Source organism: Chelonia mydas, chromosome 3, assembly GCF_015237465.2.
Source record: "Chelonia mydas isolate rCheMyd1 chromosome 3, rCheMyd1.pri.v2, whole genome shotgun sequence".
Taxonomy (NCBI): domain Eukaryota; kingdom Metazoa; phylum Chordata; order Testudines; family Cheloniidae; genus Chelonia; species Chelonia mydas.
The window spans coordinates 145,508,683-145,529,754 of NC_057851.1; the positions used below are offsets into that span (position 1 = coordinate 145,508,683).

Below are 21,072 nucleotides of genomic sequence, written 5' to 3' on the forward strand. Positions count from 1 at the left end.
GGGCCGGGCTACTCCATTCGACCTGAGTCGGAGACCTAGAGGCTGGTGGGGATTGAGGACTGCCCGACATGGGTCTAGCCTCTGTCCTGGGTTTACTTCGGTGCTGCTGCTGCGAAGAAGGCATCTTTCTAGCCTTCTTGGCATGCCCCGTGGATGGGAAGCAGTGTCAACTGGTCGATGGCGCCGGAAGGTCGCTGCACACTGATACCGTGGTACCCAGTGCCGACTCGGAGAGGCAGGCTGGAGTCGGGGTCAGCGCCGACTCCATCAGAATGGCCCGGAGCCTAATGTCCCCTTCTCTCTTGGTCTGAGGCTTAAACAACTTGCATATCTTGCAACGATCGCTGATATGGGCTTCTCCCAAACAGCGCAGACAGTTCGCGTGCGGGTCACTCCGTGGCATAGATCGCCTACAAGTGTTGCACGACTTAAAACCTGGGGTGTGGGGCATGCCCTGGCTCAGGTGCTCTAACTAACTGAACTAACTAAACAGCTAACTAACTACAGGTACCAACACTGAATGAACAAGCAGGTCTGGGGACGAGCTACAGAAAAGCTGGAGCAGAATAGTTCCGACGCACCTTCACTGGCGGCAAGAAGGAACTGAGGGTGGGGAGGGCATGCAGCTCCCCTTATTCCGCGCCATGGAGGCGTCACTCCAGGGATCGCTGGGGCGCTCCCCCCTTTTGGGTACTCCTAGGGGAAAAACTTCTGGCACCTCTGCACATGGCGAGCATGCACACCTATTGTGGAATACACATGAGCGATCACCTGAAGAAGAACCTAATTTATTTTTCACCATATATATTACATATTGAGATTTATTTTAGTGGTCTCTGTATCTGAGGTCTGAATGACTCAACATCTTGGTCTCTCAGCCTTTCACCTTTGCATTTCTTATTGCAGCCATTGCATAAATCAAAGATATCACAGAATAAGTGAAATGATCTAAAATGCTGAGAAGACTTCCCTCAGACATACAGGATCAGAAAGCAGGTTGGATAAAATCCAATGACTTTTTTTAAGTGGGGGAAAGCTTTTATAAATTTAAATAGGATTTTTTAGATTGAAGTTAAACACATTTTCTTTGTAAAAATAAACCTATTTAAAATTTAATATGAAATTATGACAATCTATGTTAAGGCATAATTTTACCTCAGTCTATTAAAATTATTTAAATTGAATAAATATGTAAGATTCAAGTAGTATATGTTTGTTGCTGAAGTTTTAAAGAAAGTCAAACCACTGCGCTGGAGGAAGTCATTGTCTAAGCACCTGGAACCAGAGTTTGTTGAAGAGCTAAACCAGCTTTTGACAATAGTAGCTACTTCTACAGTGCAGAGAGAATATTTTTTTCGTTTCAGCTCATGGTTGAGAAACCAATTGGGACTAGGCAATAAAGCTTGTTCTCCTCTTTCCATCTATGAATAAAAATGAGGTGTGAGAGGATGCAATCTACTAATTCTAAAATCTTGGAGGACATGGTGACTAGAAATAATCAGTTCAATTCACTATCTACTGATAACACTTCTTTTGTTTAATAAATCAGTTAGTTTTAAAAGCAAATCATGTTTTGATAAACTTGCTTTTTCCCCCTTATGTATCACACATGTGTAATTTAGTTTTACTTATTTAATTAAAAAAAAGTTTAAAATTCTGTTTTTGTGCATTTTTAATTGAATTTAAATTTCCATCCAAATGCAGCCTGACACAAATCATGAGTAAAAAAAAATCTAATAAGCAATACATCATTCACCATTTTCTAATATAATAAAAAAATGTAAAAATCAAGAATCTGAATGAATATATGTTCAGCTATATAATTGCTTAAATAAATGTGTATAGATGTCATGAATCCTTCTGATTCACAAAAAGTAGTACCAATTTAGTATAAAGCCTATATTTAGTTGCAAATCAACATGTTTTAACGGTTATCAACCAGTAAGAATCAGTCTTTCTTTTGGAAAATAACTAAAAAGTACAAATGCAAAACAAGATTAAAATTGATTATTTAAATCAATACACCTAATGAGAAAGTAGAAAGAAAATGGAGTGAAGAAGAAGGTGGACATCCTGAAACAACATAGAAAGAGAAGAATATATAAATTTGCCTAATGTAGATGTGGACAGTATAGCGAGAAGCCTATAATATGGTTGGTATCTTACAGCTACAAACAAGTCTATCTTGTATAAAATCAAAGGCATAAGAAATACAATTGGTGAAGTAGTTTGAAATAAATGCAAATTGCTTATCTTATTTAAGAAAATAGAAGAGAAATCATAAGTCTCATAAAACTAACAAAAAAGCTGTTCTTTAAAAGCACCTGAATTCAGGTGGTCAAAGCAGAACTTTCTGCTGAATTATGAGTTTGAGAGAAAGTATTTAATCCTCACTTCTGTGGACAGTGATTGAGAAAAGTCACTAAGTCTGAAAGGAAGATAATGAGCCGTATACAAAGAAATAATAGAAGGAACAAGTTTGACTCTATAATCCACGATTTTGCTTTAAAAGGTTATCAGCAGAACATGGCCAACTCATACAAATTCAACAGATCAACTACATGTTGGCATAATACTTTTAAAAAGTCACAGGCATCAAAACGGCAGGCAAGAAATCTACAGGAGGGCCATGTACAAGACAGATAAACGACGGCAATGGCTTGTGATGAAAGCGCCATGGCATCTCATCTCATCATCATGATTTACAAGACTTACAAGGTAGCACAAAATCAACAATTCTGGCAGCAGCTGGCCTTGTTCAAACCCAATAGGGATAAGTAGTTGCAAAGATGAATATATATACGTGAATGAATGGCTAATGCAGAGTGTGGCTATCTTGTTCTCCAACCCCTGACTATGTCGTAGGGTCTGAGTTGTTTTACAGCTTACACAAAGACATAACACTCCTTTTCTATTACAGAATAATTCTGTTCGGTGGGAGACAGTTTTTTTGCTCAGAAATGCAAAGGGGTGTTTCTTGTTATCCTCCCCAGTTTGCATCAATACAGCTCCAAGATATGTGCTGGGTGCATCAGAATACAAGTCAAACTTTTTCTTCAAATCTGGACTGGCTAAAATGGGCGTCTTTGATCAAATTTGTTTCACTGCATCAAAACCCTTTTGACAGATGTCTAATCAAACCACTTTTTCTGCCTTTGTATTCTGGCATAGGTTTGTGATAGGACCAATGCTGTTAGAGAAACCTCCCATGAATTTTTGATAATAGATCTATGAAAGATTGAACCAGTTTTTAGTTTTGGGCCAATTCACAATAGCTTCCACTTTCAGGAGATCTGGGTAGATTTGGCCTCCACTCACCCAATGACCCTGGTTAAGAGATCTTTGCTGACCCCACCATACATTTTGACACCTTCACTGTGAGGCCTACCTCCTCAAGATTTCTCAATACCTTTCCCCGCTTGTGTTTTGTGTTCTTCTCAGGTGTTACTAAATAGAGCAATATCATCTATGTAGTTTATAGCAAAGTCCTGGAACCCACATAATATCTGATTATGCCTATGGAATGTATCCCCTGCATCAGTTAATCCAAAGAGTAGTATCTTAAACTCCAAAAGTCCCAAATCAGTAATGAATGCAGACTTTTTCTGTGACTCAGTATCCAAGGGAACTTGCCAAGATTCCTTGGTTAAATCCACAGCGGTTAAATATTTAGCTAAGTGTATCTAACATATCCACACAAGCATCTGGGACTGTAACAGCATTACATTTTCTATAATCCACACAAATCCTTACTGTACAGTCTTTCTGTGGGATACTAGGATAACAAAGAAAACCCAGGGGGCTGTCTGAGACTGCTACAATTTCCATGTCTAGCATGCTGTGCATCTCCCCCTTGATCTCTTCCCTCATCCCTGTTGTCCTGTAAGCCCTACAGGTTACTGGGTGTGCTTCACTGGTGTTAATCTGATGTTCTCTCACGTGAGTCAGGCTAGATTTGTTAGAAAACACCCCTTTCTGACTTTGTAACACACTCATGACTTCTCTCTTTTCTAGTTGGGTTATCCTTTCACTTCAATTAACACTCTCTAACGGGGTCTCCCCCTTACTCTCAAACATTAAGTCTAAGAGAGGCAATACTCTGCAGCCCTCATCTGCATAGCATATCATGTTTACTATAGTCTCCCTATTATATTTTCAGTATGTTAATGTGAGCAGTTTGGGGTAAGCCCTGACGGTAGGTTTCTGTACATGCACTTAATTTAGTCTCTTTATCACCTCAAAGGATCCTCCCATGAGTTCTGCTCTTTTTCAGGGAATAACACCAGAAACAAATCACCTGCATCAGTGGTTCTCTACCTTTCCTGACTCCTGTACTCCTTTCAGGAGTCTGATTTGTCTTGCGTTCCTCAAGTTTCACCTCACTTAAAAACTACTTGCTTACAAAATCAGACATAAAAATACAAAAGTGTCCCAGCATACTATTACTGAAAAATTGCTTACTTTCTCATTTTTGCCAGTACTGGAAGAAGCAAAGACTTCAGTCCAGAAGTTGACTAATGAAGGCATTTATACTGAATCCTTAAGTGAACAGGACAAGAAGTGTTTGTTAAGACAACTGAAAAAGTACACAGGCTTGATTCTTAAAAATCTACAACAGCGACTTCTAGATTCTACTCAACCTCTACGTAGCTTTTACAGATCCCTGTCCTATAAAACACCAACAGTTGAGTGGAGTGAGGCACTACCAACAATGGGGCTGCCATGTGCTCAGGACAGAATAGAGAATTTGAACACAGAGTGGAATATCATACAACGAATGAATGAAGATTTGACTTCAACTTCTTTTTTATCATCACTAGTGGCTTAACCTGATCTTTATGCTATGTTTCCTGGGCTGAAAGAAGTAGGAATTCATCTCTTGCTATTCCCAGTCACAACAGCTACAGTTGAGCGTTCTTTTTCATCATTGAATAGAATTTTGTGTTCTGAAAGAAGTCGCCTTCTGCCTGATCACATGAATGAACTAATGAGCACATCAACTGAAGGAATGGAAGTACCGGACACATGAGAAGCGACCAAAGATGAACGCATTGCATTCAAGAAGTTAATTAACAGAGTTGTGCAAAATTATAACAAGAAACCAAGAAGGATGTAGAGCTTCATAGAAGGCTTGAGTAGCCAACTTTAATTTGTGTGATGATTTTAAAAACTAATAAAATGATCATGAAGCATTTTTCAGTTTTTACTATGGTGCCATACAGCCCACCTTCACCCTCACAGTCTCACCCCTCATCGGCCCTGACCCCCCGGCCTGTAAATTTGAACACCCCCCCCTAATTTCAATTATTGGGGAAAACACTGGGCTGGGGAATACCTTTCTGCTGCTCTAGTACTCAGATCTGTATTTCCTGTGCCTTCATTTGCCGCTTGTATGTTCTCTCTTCTATTTTGATTGCTGCCATTTGTCCTGTCCCTTGTAGTTGGCCTTGGCTGCCTAGGTCGCCTCCATTCACCACTGGTGAACCCGCTCCTCTGCCTCATTGTTGGCTTTGGCTGCCTCGATTATCTCTAAGCACCGTTGGTGAGATTCTGCTACCACTGCAGCTTTTCTTTTTTGTGCTGCAGCTCATGCAATCATCTCTCAGATTGTCATCTTTGCCATCTGCACACACAGGCCTCTGTCTCTGTGGAGCTGCAATTTGGCCAGCTCTACCTGCACAGCTGTCTCATGCAGGGGTTAATGTCTGGCTGGTTTCCCAACCCTGGGTCACCTTCCTCTTCCTCCTCCTGCTGCTGCTCAAAATACCGGATGAACAAGCTTCTCAAATCCTCTGCTGATCTCTCTTGCTCCGGAAAACCATATTTCAAACATTAGCTCCCAAGCTGCTTTTTATCCATTGTGTCCAAGGAATCTGACTCATTTCCCTCTTTCTGTGTTGTATTTCCCTTAACCCAAAATAAACAAAAGAAAATAATAAGCCATAGTTCGTACTTCGCTTCTTCATTTTTGAATCCATTGGGGTCTGCTTAGCAAGAGTTTGGAGTGTGAACCTCAGTAGGCTGATATTGGTGTGCAATTCCTATAATGACTATACCACTGTGACATTTTGGAGATCACCCAGACTGGGAACGGGTTTTCATACAGCCTGCCTTGGAGTTCCTTGGTGCCATGAGGCCACAATTCAACACCCTGACACCAGCAGCCTGTTTACAAGCACAAGGTCTCACCCTGGCTTCCACCAGCCTAGTTACTCCTTGCAAGGTAACACCAACAGCCCTTCCAGTCCCGAGTCTTCCTAAATCCATCCTCCCAGAGTTCTTAACTACCAGATACTTGGACCATTCCCCTCTGGTTCATCATTCCTGACAGTGCAAAACCAGTCCCCCAGTTATCAATTCATTTTGTGTCACATACACACACAACATGCAGTCTGCACATCAGAGACCCGTTTCACATAAAAATAAACAAAAAGTTTATTTAGCAGAAAAACCACAGATCTCAGGTGAAATAGTGAGGGAAAGCAAATATATACATGTTACCCAGAAAATAAACAAAGACGCGACTTCATGCTTTACCACTTTCATATTAGATAAAATCTCTTTTCTATTACAAGTTACTTATTGCCTTAAAACAGTTCCACGTTGTACCCACTAGCTATAGGGCAGGATCCAGTGTTCACAGGCAGGGTCCCACTAAGTCTTTGTCTACACCAAGCAGCTTTTAGCGACATGGCTGTACTGCTTATGCCATGCTGCTAAAAGGTGCACAGAGTAGCTGCTGTTTGTCAAGCTCTCCTTCCTACAAAAAACTTCCACCCCCCATGAGCGGCAGCAGCTTTGTCAACAGGAGAGCCCTCCTGCTGACAAAGCGCGGTACAGACCAGCGCTTTTCATTGGTAAAACTTTTGTCATTCGGGGGTGTGGTTTTATTTATTTTTTTTAACACCTCTGAACGACAAAAGTTTTGCCGACGAAGTTCCAGTGTAGACAAAGCCTTAGAGGCTGTCCCTCAGTTTCTGGATGAAAACTTCACTTTCAAGCCTCCTTTTTAATAGGATTTCTCCATCTGCACCCACTTTTTTTCCTCTCCAGGTATGGTGACTCAAGGTTATTCAGAGTGGGATAAATTCCTCTTGAGTTGATAGCCAGGATTTCTCAATGTCCTCCCATTCACTTTAATGGCCCACCGTTGTCTTTTTCTGGGTTGTACAATGGATTGCTACTAGAGTGCAGTTTTGTGTAAATATGTGTCATGCGAAGTGCCTCTCCCTGTCTGGCCACTCACTGCCCTGCCTGCAATGAAGTCGAGCCAAAGATTATGGACGCAGTTCTCTAAATACACAAATACAAAAATTCATAACCACAGTGGGTACACATAACTCAAAATGACCTTGAAGTTCAGAACATTACAAGCTTTCATAAAAGACCTTACTTGATATACTTCCATAGTACAATAATATAGCATTCAATCAATCAGTTCAGCTGCTTATTTTTGGGGCCTAAACCTTCTGTTCTCCCTTTGGGATGTCTGTACTCTGATCATCACAAAGAGTATGCACCTATAAGTACTGCAGACAGATACCAAAGAGAGCAAGAGAGACAAACCCATGCATATTCAAAACAAGAAAAATAAATTCCTCACTACTCAAACCAAAGCATTATTATGTTTTATGAGCTAATGTCTAATAGGAAGTCAAAAAAGAGAAGAATGAGGGAGAGGAACAGAGAATGCATTTGTGTATGAGCAATACAATTAGGTCAGTATAACTATGTCTCTTAGGGGTGTGAAAAATCCATACCCCAGAATGAAGCAGTTAAACTGACCTAAGCCTCGGTGTAGACTGTGCTAGGTCGATGGAAAAATTCTCCTGTCAACCGAGCTATCGCCTCTCAGGGAGATGGAGTACCTACACCAATGGGAGAACCCTTCCTGTCTGTGTAGGTAGTGCCTTCACTGAAGCAGCACAGCTGCACCACTATAGTGTTTTAAGTGTAGATAAGCCCTCAGCAGGCGCTAACTGTGGAGAGAGGGAGATAGTTTGTATTTAAGATATAATCTCTTGTAGTAAAATAAAAACAATAACTTGAGAGTTGGCAGTTTTATCATAGTAGCTGTTGAGCTGATCTTCAAGATTCATACCCCATGAGAGGCAGAAAGTCAAAGCCACTAGAGAAAGTTAAAGCTAGTTTAAGAATGTATAAAATGATTTAATTAAAAACATCTCCCCCTGAATATTTTTACTTTATTTTTAAATGCAAAACTAAGCATTAGACATGCTGGACATATTTAAACTTTGCAATTTCTCATCAATCTCTGCAAAACATAGATTTAAAAATTCAAAATATTAGATGAAAAAATGCATAAAAATCTGATCTATTTACCACCACGGAAAGCAAGTACAAACCTCTTCTTATCAAAGACAAGTGGAAAACTACCAATTATTCTGCAGTATTACAAACTAAACATCCTGCTTATCCTGTTGCAGGACTAAACTCATTCAGTTCTTCCGGATTCATGTGGCTAAGGTTATTTTTGAAACAACAAAAGTAACAATAATGGCCCGTGGATTGATTCGATATTGTAAAAGCAATGTTGCCTACTACCACAGAACATTGAGCTGTTAGAGGGGCCTTGGGGGTTTCACTCTTGTGGGTCCAGAGGAGGAACAAATATCATTTTCCCCAGCCAGTACAGCTGCACTCACCCCAGCATCTTTTTTCAGTGGTGCTGTCCTGGGTAAATAAGTTACATTCTCCTTTCCTCTGGAATATTAACTAACTAAAAGTTTGCTTTTCGTCATCAAAATGGAGTCCTTCTAAAAAAAAATTCTGTGAATTTCAGTTCATGCACATTCGTTGTCATGAAACATTAAAAAAAAAAAAATGCATCCAGCCCACTTTCAGCTGTGATCTTGTCAGATTTTACAAGCTTGTAAGGGTAAGCCCAGGTCAGTGCTTGGGTGAGAGTAAAATCTAATACCTGCAGGAAATTGTATTTCTGATTCAGTCAAGGGCCCTCTTTTCTCTGAGACAATATGGGACCAATACCCCAGCATGGTGCTAGGGGTTACTGTGTTGTCTTTCAGAAGAGATATAAAACCAAGGACCTCACTACTTTTAACGGTAAAACTTTGCACCTTTATGCTGCCTTTTTATACTGCGCTTGCAGAAAACCCACAAGATTTTTGTAGCTGAACAGCAGCAATCAAGAGTATTGGGTAAAAGCAGGCAATGAAAAAAACAGCATCTGAGACTGACCAGGGACTGGAAAACCTTTTCCGTAGCCTCTCTAGGTCACTGTTAGAGGACACAGAGAAAAAGAGCTAGATATTAACCACAACTGGTTAAAATAAAAGCTATCAAATGCAACTTTAAACACAGAATATTCAGAATTCTGAGTGCCTCCTTAAATACTGAAATGTAATACAGGTCTATTTTTTATCTGTGAAACCTTATTATAGAATACCCTCTCCCTTTAATATACCAGGTACTTGAGGCTGGTACTCATTTTCTTTCCTTTTGCTTCCCTGAGAATCCTTTACAGTGTGAACACATTAGCACAAGGAACAGTAGTTCAGTACTCTATTGTTCAAGGATCTTATGTTCAATAATTAAACAAAGTGACCCCTTTATGCCTATCTGACTTGTTTCAACACAAACACTGCCAGTGGTGTAATGAACAGATTAATGAGAAGACTTTTTTATTCTTGTCAAGTGAGACTTGAATGTAAGCTAGGCATTGGGACAATTTCCCAGCTGTCTTGCTGTAATTTGTGCTATTTTTTTTTCATTCAACAAACAAGGCTAATAGTGAATCTTCAGAATCTTGGGCAACACATTCTGGAGTACACAATACTGGGGTGAGGATAATTCAATGCAAAAAAGACATAATTATGGTCAAAACCTACAATGTTTGACTCCAGAGGTCCAGGGCAGTTCCTTCTCTCCTGCTCCATTGGACTATAAGCCATATATGAGAATACATAACACACATTGCAACACATGACTCTGAAACATGGATATCTGGGCTGTTTGTCTCCCTTTTCTCTGCAGAACAACAGAATTCATCACACCAAGTTATAGATTATAAATGCTTAGCAATTTATGTTTAGAAATTAAATCCAAAATCCAGTTTTCAATAAAAGATATGTAACTAGTAAGTATTTTTTTCATCTTCTAAATATTTGAACAATCTGAAAAAGGCCAAACCATGTTTTTTGAAATATGGTTAAAAATTATGGCTTTTAGCCACTGACCTTTCTGCATTTCTTGACACATGATGATTTATTATATGGGGGAAAGGAAAGAAAAGTGGAACACTGTAGATGGACAGATAACTTCATTGGGAAAAGTATACTTAAATCCCACTCTAGAAAATGTAAACTACAAAAATAATTGGACTTATGAAGTATCCTCCTCCCAACAGATTTTTACATGGGATTCACTGATTCAGTCCTAATGGTGGCAGTACAAATGGCATCTACATAGGAAATGAATGCTGGGAGATGAGCTCAGAATTTGGGAAGTGGAATAGCTATGGTAAGCAGTATGCGCATGTTGTAATAATAAAGAGGTCTGGAAACTTTTGAACATGTACCACCACAAAGCACTCTAGTATGGAAGACAAACAAAAGTCAAGTGGGAAAAAAAGGTAAATAAAGACAATGTGCCTTTAGTTTTGCAATAATGAAATAGTACTTTCCGTTATGAAAAAGATAAAACTGGACTGAAACAGTCACACAGATAATTGGTGTCAAATTTCTAGGAATTGCATATGCATAAGCCATATGTTTGGTCTTATCTACAAAATAATTCCATGGATAGAATTTTCCACTGGGAAACTGAGCACTATAAAATAAGTACCATAGATTAGAATCCATTTCACAACAACAATACAAAAGAGAACTTCAAAGATCAACATTTCAGGTGATATTAATCTTGGTGATAGTCTGTTTTGTTTTTTTTAATCATGGTACTTATTTTATCAAAAGTAAGAATCATTAACCCAAGGAATGATTCCTTCTGGCCTTTGGTTTCTTTTCTTTTTAATATGAATTTTAGACGTCTTGTCAGTAAATTCTTCTAACAAGTACACGTCTCTATTGTTCAAAACTAACAAACTCAGGCAAACTTGTCACAAATATCTGCCCTTTAAAAAAAAACAACAAAAAAAACCAGAACCTGACTGGTTTTCATTACTGTCATACTGCGTAGAGAAAAACAGGGTTTAGTTTGAAAACCGAAAAAATTTGCCTACATAGAGCATCTTTAAAATGACAATTACACAATCAGTGTGCATTAATTGGCTCCCATTTAAGGACAGCAAGCGTTCCCTGTGAAGATAACAACACCCCGGCTTCTCTTCCTCGATCCTCAGCCTTTTGAGACTGAGTGAGAGAGAAGAGGTTAGGAATAGCCTGTCACTGGAGGCTTTGAGCACTGAATTACTAGTTCAGGCAAAATACTACATTAAAATACCATTACCCTGACCAAAGGCAACACATTCAGAGTTTAAAAGGAATTTTCACACTTGGGTAGACTGTCAAATACAGTATATGCTACTTGAACAAAATTCAATTTACTTTCCCTTTGTTTCTTATTATTTTCTTTGACATTCTTACTGATCATCAAAGAAGTTTGCTGAAGTTTGAGTTTTCTACCTTTACAGTTTGTTCTACTCCTCCTGCTGGGAGACCAGCAGGCTAGTTTGGGGACCTCACAATCACTTTCAAGACAACAGTCTACAAAGGATTAGAATTTCAGTACAGGATTAGGCAGACAGACAAGCCAGGGTGCAAGGGAAAAAGCTCTTATCCAAGCACATCTTTAAGAACAGCAAAAGGGATACAGAATATCTCTAGCAAAGTAAATTGTTTTGTTTTGGTTTAAACATTCATCTTTTTTCCAACTCTGCGGGTCTGTCTCTCTCTCTAAAGCTGAATTTCATCCCTAATTCTCCCCATTTTCTTTTGCTATTGCAACATATGCTGCATTGTAAGAGACATCACTCATTTTTCTACAGTTCACAATAGAGAACCGTATTAGCTGTACAACTTGTGCTAAAGACAGTAATTGGAGAATTTCAGACAACCACGAACATAAAACGGTTATATTATATAAAGCTTTCTGTAACTGTTATTCTTTGAGATGTGTTGCACATGTCCATTCCAATGCAGGTCTATATGTGCTCTGAGCACAGCTGCCAGAATTTTTTCCCCTAGAGGTATCTGTCAGGTTGGCTCCGGTGCCCTCTGGTGCCGTGAGCTCATAACACTGGTATAAAGGGCCCTGCTGATCCACTCTTCCTCAGTTTCTTCTTACCAACTGACTCCGATAACAGGGGTTGGAGGTTGGGTTTTGGAATGGACATGTACAACATATCTCGAAGAACAGTTACAGAAAGCTTAACCATTTTTTCCTCTTCAAGTGCTTGCACATGTCCATTCCAATGATGGTGACTCACAAGCAGTTGTACAGGAGGTGGGCTTGAAGTTCAAGGACAGGCTGACTGCAAGACTGCACGGCTGCAGTTGGAGTCACTTCTAGCCTGCCGGGTGATGGCATAGCGCATTGAGAATGTTGCTGATCTGCAGATGTCCTGAATAGGAACTTGCACTAGGAAACCGGCCGAGGGGGCCTGTGATCTTGTGAAATGAGCAGTCATGTTAGCGGGGGCCAAGAGTTTGTAACGCCCAGATGCATGAAGTAATCCAGGATGAAATTCTCTGGGAGGAGATGGGAAGGCCCTTATTTCTCTCTGCAAATGCTATGAACAGCTGAGTCAATCTGTGGAACGGTTTGGTAGTTTATATACAGAAAGCCAGAGCCTGTCTAACATTCAAAGAGTGTAGGCACTGTTCCTCTCTGTTCGCATGCAGTTTAGGATAGAATACTCAGAGGAAGATTGCTTGACTGCAGTGGAATTGCGAAACCACCTTTGAGAGGAACGACAGGTGTGGATTCAGCTGAATCTTATCTTTGAAGAAGATCATACATGGGGGTTCCAATGTAAGGGCCCAGATCTCTGAAACCCTTCTGGCCAGAGAGATGGCTAGTAAGAAGGCCACTTTCCAGGAGAGATGTAACAACAAGCATGTTGCTAGTGGCTCAAACGGTGGACCAGTGAGTTTTGACAGGACAAGGTTTAGATCCCAGGGAGGAATGGGTTCTCTAACCTGGGGGTATATCCTCTCCAGGTCTTTAAGAAAACAGATAACAATCTTGTGCGAAAAAATGGATCAGTTGTTGACCTTGGGATGGAAGGCTGAAATGAACCTTAAGTGAACCTTGACTGAAGAGAGGGACAGACCTTGTTGTTTCAGAAGCAGAAGGTACTCCAAAATGAGCTGTAGTGAGGACTGCATAGTTGAATTCTCTGTTGGTAGGACCAGATGGAGAACCACTTCCATTTTGCAAGGTAGGTGGCCCTGGTGGAGGATTTTCTACAGCCCAGTAGGATTCTACAGACTTGCTCCTCATGATTCAGCCATGGAGCTTCCAGGCCATCAGATGAAGAGAGCTAAGTTTCAGGTAGGAGCTGTACGGTTGGTGCATAGGAGCCAGAAAAGGGACACGCCTCTGCTTCTGGGAGCTGCTTGAAGTAAGAGCTGCCTGGAGCCTGCATCCCTGAGCCTCTCCCCGTGCCCTAACCCCATTCCCCCAGCCCTGATCCCCCTCCTGCCCTCCGAACCTCTCGATCCCAGCTCGGAGCATTCCCCTGCACCCCAAACCCCTCATCCCTAGCCCCACTCCAGAGCCCACACCCCCAGCTGGAGCCCGCACCCCTCCCCGCCCCCCAAACCCCTACTCCAGCCCTGATCCCCCTCCTGCCCTCCGAACTCTTTGGTCCCAGCCCAGAGCACCCTTCTACATCCCAAACTCCTCATCCACAGCCCCACCCCAGAGCCCGCCCCCCACTACTGGAGCCCTCATCCCCCCTCCCCCGCACCCTATTCCCCCACCCCAGCCTGGAGTCCCCTCCCGCACCCTGAACTCCTCATTTCTGGCCCCACCCTGGAGTCCGCACCCCCTCCCACAACCCAACCCCAATTTTGTGAGCATTCATGGCCCACCATACAATTTCTATTCCCAGATGTGGCCCTCTGGTCAAAAAGTTTGCCCACCCCTGCTTTAACTAGTACAAAGTATATGCGCTCTGTATGCTTTGCCGTAGGAGGGAGGGAGGCAGGGGTTTGCCACAGTGCCCTGACTGGGTCCATAATGGTCTTGTTGAGTGGTAGAGCCACCCTAGAGGGACCTGCCGCTGACAACATATCTAGAAGTCTGTGTGTTGTCTCCTTGACCACCTCTGCTTGTATACCTGAGTTTGAGGCTCCTGGCTTTACCAAGTCCTGATATGCCTTGGGTTCATCTTGCGGCGGGGAGACCCCTGCTGCCACCATTTCCTCATCTGGGAAGGAGGAGGAAGAGGCGATGACCGGCTTAGGAGCCTCTGTCACTTCCTCAGTGTCAGCCGAGGCCTGCGGGACTTCTTCCTGAAGGTTGGTGTGGATTTGGTACTGGAGTCTGCGTTGGGGTCTCTCAACGCAGTTCTGGGGGTGCCCTGCTCTCTGAAGCCACAGGGTATGATCACCTTGAGAAGGTGCCCTGGGCCGGGGAAACCCCATGGGTTCCAAAATGGCCATTGCATAGGCACTGGTGCCCATGGACCTGGTGGCCAAGTGTTTGGCGGCACCCCTGTACTTGGGGCCACAGTAGTATAGGATTGGTCCGGGGAGCAGTGCATGTGGCTGTGACGATAGGGAAAGTAAGACCACAGTTTGGACTCTGATGAAGAGGATGAACTGCAGTGAGGAGACCAAGGCGGTGCCATTCCCTTCAGTGCCGGTGATCGGCACCATGGAGAAGATTGTGCAGGTGCTGCCAAATGGGGTTTCCCCTATAGGGCGGTCACCGTATAGGGCAAAGTCCAGGAGATGGCTCTCTAGCTGCTCAGCAGGTACTGGCACTGCTGAGTCTTGAACATCCAGGGACACAAATATCAGTAGGGAAAGTAGATCCATGACCACTGCAAATACCTGCGGAGTCGACAGTACCACAAACTGGCCAATATATTGTCCGCGTGAGGAAGGTGCCAGTGTCAGCGGAGCTTGCAGTGCTACTGAAGCTGAAAGTACCTGTTGCGATGGTGGGGAGGAAGAGCGGTCCGACGTGAGTGTCGCTCTATCCCAGTCCCCCGCCTGCTTGTCTTTGGCACCGGGGATTGGCTCTTCTCCTGGTGCTTCTGGTGTTTCTTCTAAGGCACCAAAGAAGAAGATTGGTGCCCGGACTCTCAACTGGTGAGAAGAGCACCCCGCACCGAAGCTGAGGTGCTTGATGCTGAGTCTGAGCATGGCTCCAAAGCAAGTCTTAGGGCTGCCTCCATGAGAAGCACCTTCACCTCGCTTCCCGGTCCTTCTTGGTGCAGGGTTTGAAGTCTCTGCAAACCTGGCAGTAGTCTTTTCTGTGAGATTCCCCTAAGCACCTGAGGCAACTCAAATACGGGTCACTCAATGGCATTGACTTGCCACAGCAAGCTTGAAGCAGGGCTTGAAGCCTGGCAACCAAGGCATGCCCCAGCACCGAAATGTCAACTGCCTTGCTGACTAAGTGCACAGGCATTCAAAACTATCTAACTATTAAAAATTATTAAACTATTAGAATTAACTACTAACTACTACAGTACAATAACTATTTACACAAAGAGGTAGGAAAAAGTCACTAGGAGAAATTAAGAAGGAACTGAGGGAGAGTGGGGTCGCCAGCATTATGAGCACGTGGCATACACCTGGAATGGACATGTGCAAGCACTCAAAGAAAACCCTGCATTTTGCACATGCGTTCTCTCTCTCTCTCTGTGTATATACACACACACACACCCAGATTGTGATAGGGTGCTGGGCAAAGGGTTGCAGATTCAGCCCTCTGTCATGCCCGCTCCTCATTAGAGGAACAAATTAGAGTGGGCTGGAGGTAACCTGGCCCTAATTGGGGACAGCAGGAATAAAGGGAAAAGGCAGGGAATGGAAGCAGGGAGGTAGCTCTCCCCTCCCACCTGCCTGCAGACGGTGAAGAGTGACTTGTACATGGTGAAATGGTGGTGGAAACAAGCCTGAGAATAAAGTGCACCAGTGATTACTAAACCCAGGGTCTCCCAGTAACTTTGTGAACCTAGCAGAGGCAGAAGCAAAGGGGGCCCTGCCACGCTCTGCTACACATGGGGGCTCGTCCGGGATCTCCTGTGCCAGAGCAAGTGTTTGGCAGCCCGGAGATGGAGGAGACTCCGCAATAGATGGTCAAGCAGCAGGAGGAGGTGCAGAAGGCAATGCAAAGTTTTCAACAAGCCCACCATCTGGAGAGACAGGCCTTGCTCACCTGGCAGACAGAACAGCAGAAGAGCCTGCAGGACTTCATTTGGGAGCAGGCCGGCATCCAACAACAGCTCTTGCAGAACGTGGTGAATCCCACGCAGGGGATGGTGTTTGGGCGCCAGGCCAAGGACTATGTAAAATGGGCCCGACAGATGATGCCGACGCCTTCCTAGCCGCTGGAGCTGGATGGGACAGGACAACCTGGGCCGGGCAACTGGCTCCCTACATAGCTGGCAAAGCCCAAGCAGCCTACATGGCCCTAAGTGAAGGGCAGGCCAGAAATTATGAAGTAGTGAAGGCAGCCATCCTGGATTGGGTGGGGCTGTCCGCGAAGTACCAGCAGAAGTTCCGGGCAGCGAGGTGAACGGCGGGTTTGCGGTCCCGGGCATTCACCCAAAAGTTAATGGACTGGGCCACCCGCTGGCTGAGGTCGGACACCCAGACTGTGGGGAAGATCACAGACAAGCTCGTCCTAGAGCAGTTCTTACAGGGCCTCCCCGAGAACATAAAGGTGTGGGTGAGGAGGCACCAACCAAATATGGTCGAGGCAGTTGTGAAATGTACAGAGGAGTAGGTGGAGGCGTCCCTTCCCAGGAAGGAAGGATGGCCAAGCAGGGATGTGGAGACCAGGAGAAGGCCCAGCGAAACCCCGCCTGGGAAGGACCTGAGAATGAACGGGAGGACACGTGAGGGGCTCTCCTGGGGTCCCGACCGGTGGTCTGCTTGCAGTGCGGACAACCAGAACACAAGAAGGGGGACTGCCCACATATGAATTGTGGGTGGGTGGAGTTGTGTGGCTGGGCAAACACTGGAGGGCAGGGAAAGGTGCAGAAGCTGTCCACCATTCCAGTGATGTTGGGGAGGAAACTCCAGCAAGGGCTGGTGGACTCAGCCTCAGCCTGCTCCTCAGGGTGAAGATGGATATAGAATGTGTCCACAGGGATAGGAGGCAATACACTATGGCCCAGGTGCCCCTTGAGGTTTGGGGCAGGTTTAAGTGGCAACGGGTTGGGGTAGTAAAGGGCCTATCCCGTGGTAGCGGGTATGGACTGGGACCCCTTCCCAAGAGGGAAGGTGGGCAAAGGGAGAAGCCCAAGACAGGGAAAAGGGGAGATTCCCCTAAGAAGGGGCTAGAGACCCCCGAGCAGAAAACCTCTAAAGAACAGAGCACGAGAAGGAGAGGGAAGCTATGGGCAAGACATCCACCCTATGGCCCTTGACTGGAGAGCAAGACCCGATGGAGGCACTTATTAGCAGACCCCCAAAGGAAGAGACGCCGGCTTTGTTGGACAAGCATGGGGGACAGGAAGCCCTGAGTGTCCAGGAGGGGGTCAGGACCAACCCCGAACCCTGATGGAAAGGAAGGGGGGGAAAACAGGGGAACACCCAAGGGGCTGTGAATTGTGCGAGGACCTGTGGGTCACGGTGGAGCCATCCACCCTCATACAATGTAGTTTCTGTGGGTGGGGGATGAAGGAAACCCACACGGAAAGCCCTGGTATTGACCTGAAAGAGGGGAAAAGACCCCCCCCATAGAGGGCTCCCCTCTCCCCCAGGAGAGGAAGGAGAGGACATGGAGGTGTGAACCTGGCGGTTCGAGAAGGGGAAGAGGTGTGTGACAGAGTGCTGGGCAAAGGGTTGCAGATTCAGCCTGTCATGTCCGCTCCTTGTTAAGGGAACAAATTAGAGTGGGCTGGACATAACCTGGCCCTAACTGGGGAGAGCAGGAGGAAAGGGAAAAGGCAGGGAATGGAAGCAGGGAGGTAGCTCTCCCCTCCCTCCTGCCTGCCTCCGAGTGACTTTGTGAAGCTAGCAGAGGCAGAAGCCAAGGGGGCCCCACCATGCTCTGCTACAGGGATTTATTTATTTTTAAATATAAATGCTCTTTCAGAATGAGAATTGATATGCCAAGTTTCAACTGAAAGTAAATATTTACATGTAGTTAATAATATAATACACCCTCGCTATAACGCCCACTGGAATCCAAGTCTTTTGTTCGTTATAGCCAGGGATTCATTATTCTGAAAAAAACAATCAAAACGAATGATAAATTACTGGAGTAAGTTAATGAAGTTGCCTTGGATAAAGGCTTTATCATTATTAATTAATTAATTAAGCTAACAATAACCATTTGTGACATGCATCCAGTATTTTGCATCAATTCACTGAAGAACACAGCATAAAAAAACTCAAATCTCAAATTGAAATGGAACATTCAAAACCAGTCAAACACGAAAAATTTAAAAGTGCATCAACAAATTTTCAGTTTTGTTTCAATTCAAAAAAATAAGAATGCCAAATGTTGATTTAAGTCTCAATTCTAAAAAATTAATTAATTTTGCTTTCCTGCGCCGGTTGCATGGAAGCGGTACAAGCCAACATCAGCATTTGATGGAGTTGCAGGATTTTTATTGCCTCAACATCCTGTGTTTATATCAATGCAAAAGCAGTCTCTAACTGCGTTACTGCCTCAGATGCAAGTGGGGCAGGGGATGCTGGTTCATCTGCCTCATCAATTTCATTTTCTTGGGCATCTGACCTCCCAAACACGTTGTTAATGATGTCTTCATCTGTCAGCATGATGGTAACTGCACACTCATCATCCATGTGAAGCCAGTTATTCACAACAGCTTCAGGATTCTCCACTCCATTTGGCAAATGAAGCGTCTGGACATCCAACAGAAGTTGCTCATTGTCGTCATTTTCTAGTTGGAGCGCTTCTGCATCATGATTGACAGTTGGCAGGGAGGACCCTAATGTCTTGTTCCAAATGTTTATGAAATTTCCTGAATGAATATCGGACCACGTGTCAGCTGCAAGATATATCAAATCTTTCAGAGTGAAGGATGTCAAAAAAGTCAGATAGCTTGTATTCCTTGTGACTAGGATTTCCCTCAGTAGCCTTTTTCTATACTGCTACCTGAATGCTGCAATTATCCCACCATCAATCAGCTCAATTTTTGACGTTGTGTTTTTAGGTAAGTAGACAATTTTTCTGGCAGATGTCACTAACTGGTGTGCAGGGAGTGCACTGGGCAGTTGTCCAGGAGTAACAGGACTCTTCCATCTTAATGCACTCAACGTTGATGTTTCTTAACAGTAGGGACATAGTCCTCAATATACCATGGATTAAAAATTTCCCATCATCCAGGCTTTTCTGAGTTCTTGTCATTCACTGGAAGTGACTTCATATTAACATGATGAAAGCATCGTGGCTGTCATGACTTTCCAATGAAAAGTGGGATAATTTTGGAACTTCCACATTTGCATGTTAACAGAACAGAAACGTCACCCTTTCCTTCAGAATTCTATATCCCTGCACCATATCTGTTCTTTGGGACAATGTCCTGTCAGGCACACATGTCCAAAACAACCCTGTTTCATCGACATTGTATATCTCAGGGGTTCTCAAACTGGGGTCACGAGGTTATTACATGGGGGGTTGTGAGCTGTCAGCCTCAACCCCAAGCCCCGCTTTGCATCCAGCATTTATAATGGTGTTAAATATATAAAAAAGTGTTTTTAATTTATAAGGGGGGTCGCACTCAAAGGCTTGCTATGTGAAAGGGGTCACCAATACAAAGGTTTGAGAACGACTGGTATATCTGCTCAAGCATATAACCTCCTTCTAACAAAAGTTGCTTTAGCTTTGGGAGAAAGCTGTCTACAGCCTCATCATCACATGAACGGGACTCACCAATAATTTTCAGCTCCTGAATGCCATGCCTTTTTTGAAATCCCCACAATCAGTCACCAGATTCTTTGAATGTTATTTCAGGATTAATTTGCTGTGCCAGGATGTTTGCTTTTTTGCAAATGATCGGTCCAGATACAGGATTACCATTGCTTCTGCACAGCTGGAACCACAAGACTGCTTCATCTAGTGCATCGTCATCGGATTTTAACTTCTTTTGTGACAGTCCTTCGTCAATCTTGACTTTATGGACAAATGCTTGGAGATTTTTCTGTTTTGTTTTTTTTTAATGTTCCAGTTGTGCTTTTTGACAGACCATACTCACATCAGAGATCTGCCTGCATTGCTCCTTTTTTCAAATGATCAATAATTCCTAGCTTTATTGCAACAGAAATTGATTTTCGCTTTGGAGGCATGGCTCATATTTTAACGACACTTTTGTTTCAGAGGCACAATGTGACACTTCTGTTTTGGAAGCACAGCATGAACATATGGCACTGGATAAAAATTGTGCATGTATGTGCAACATCCTTTTGTTATTTATTTATTTGTTTGTTTGTTTACAATACTGTAGTTGGGATCCAGGGACCAGGACTGTTATAGCCGAAGGTTCGTGTTAGGATATAGATATTCAGGCCTGTCTGTAAAGGCCTGTACTTTAAGAATTTAGGGGTATTCTTATCACTTGGCTAGTTCTAGAGGTATAAAAGAAAGAATCAAAATCACTGTCTGCTGGTGTAAGGGCCTTCTCTTACTGTGACAGTTTGAGGCCCTGTGCTTAGGCTAAGGCCTTTGGCTAAGCAGCAGAGGCAGCCATAAGCCAGGAAGCGAACAGTCACATCCTCACATTCCAAACTAGCCACATTGAAAGAAGGTGCTATTGGGCTGTTAGGAATACAATCCTGTCCTGAATACAATCCTGTCCTGATAATTCCTATCACCTCCAAAGAAAGGGAAGTGCCTAGAAAATGTAAAAGGAAACTTAGTTTGATAGCATCCTGTCTGGCAAGAACTCACTTATCAATAGCTGGGATGTGAAATCCTCAC

At 43.5% G+C, this 21,072-nt stretch overlaps 1 protein-coding gene across 8 annotated transcripts in view; it reads right to left on the minus strand.

Moving 5' to 3' along the window:
• The window catches only part of BTBD9 (BTB domain containing 9), a 298,672-nt gene that overhangs the window by 62,519 nt on the left and 215,081 nt on the right, over window positions 1-21,072 (minus strand). The window contains exon 10 of one of the 8 annotated variants that reach the window (XM_043543501.1): window positions 6,421-7,254. The exons of the other annotated variants lie outside the window; for them this stretch is intronic. Within the exon in view, the coding sequence (XP_043399436.1) occupies window positions 7,212-7,254 (43 nt within the window). The 3' untranslated portion in view covers window positions 6,421-7,211. Of the gene's footprint in view, window positions 1-6,420; window positions 7,255-21,072 lie in introns of those variants that run through there. 8 annotated transcript variants of the gene reach the window in all.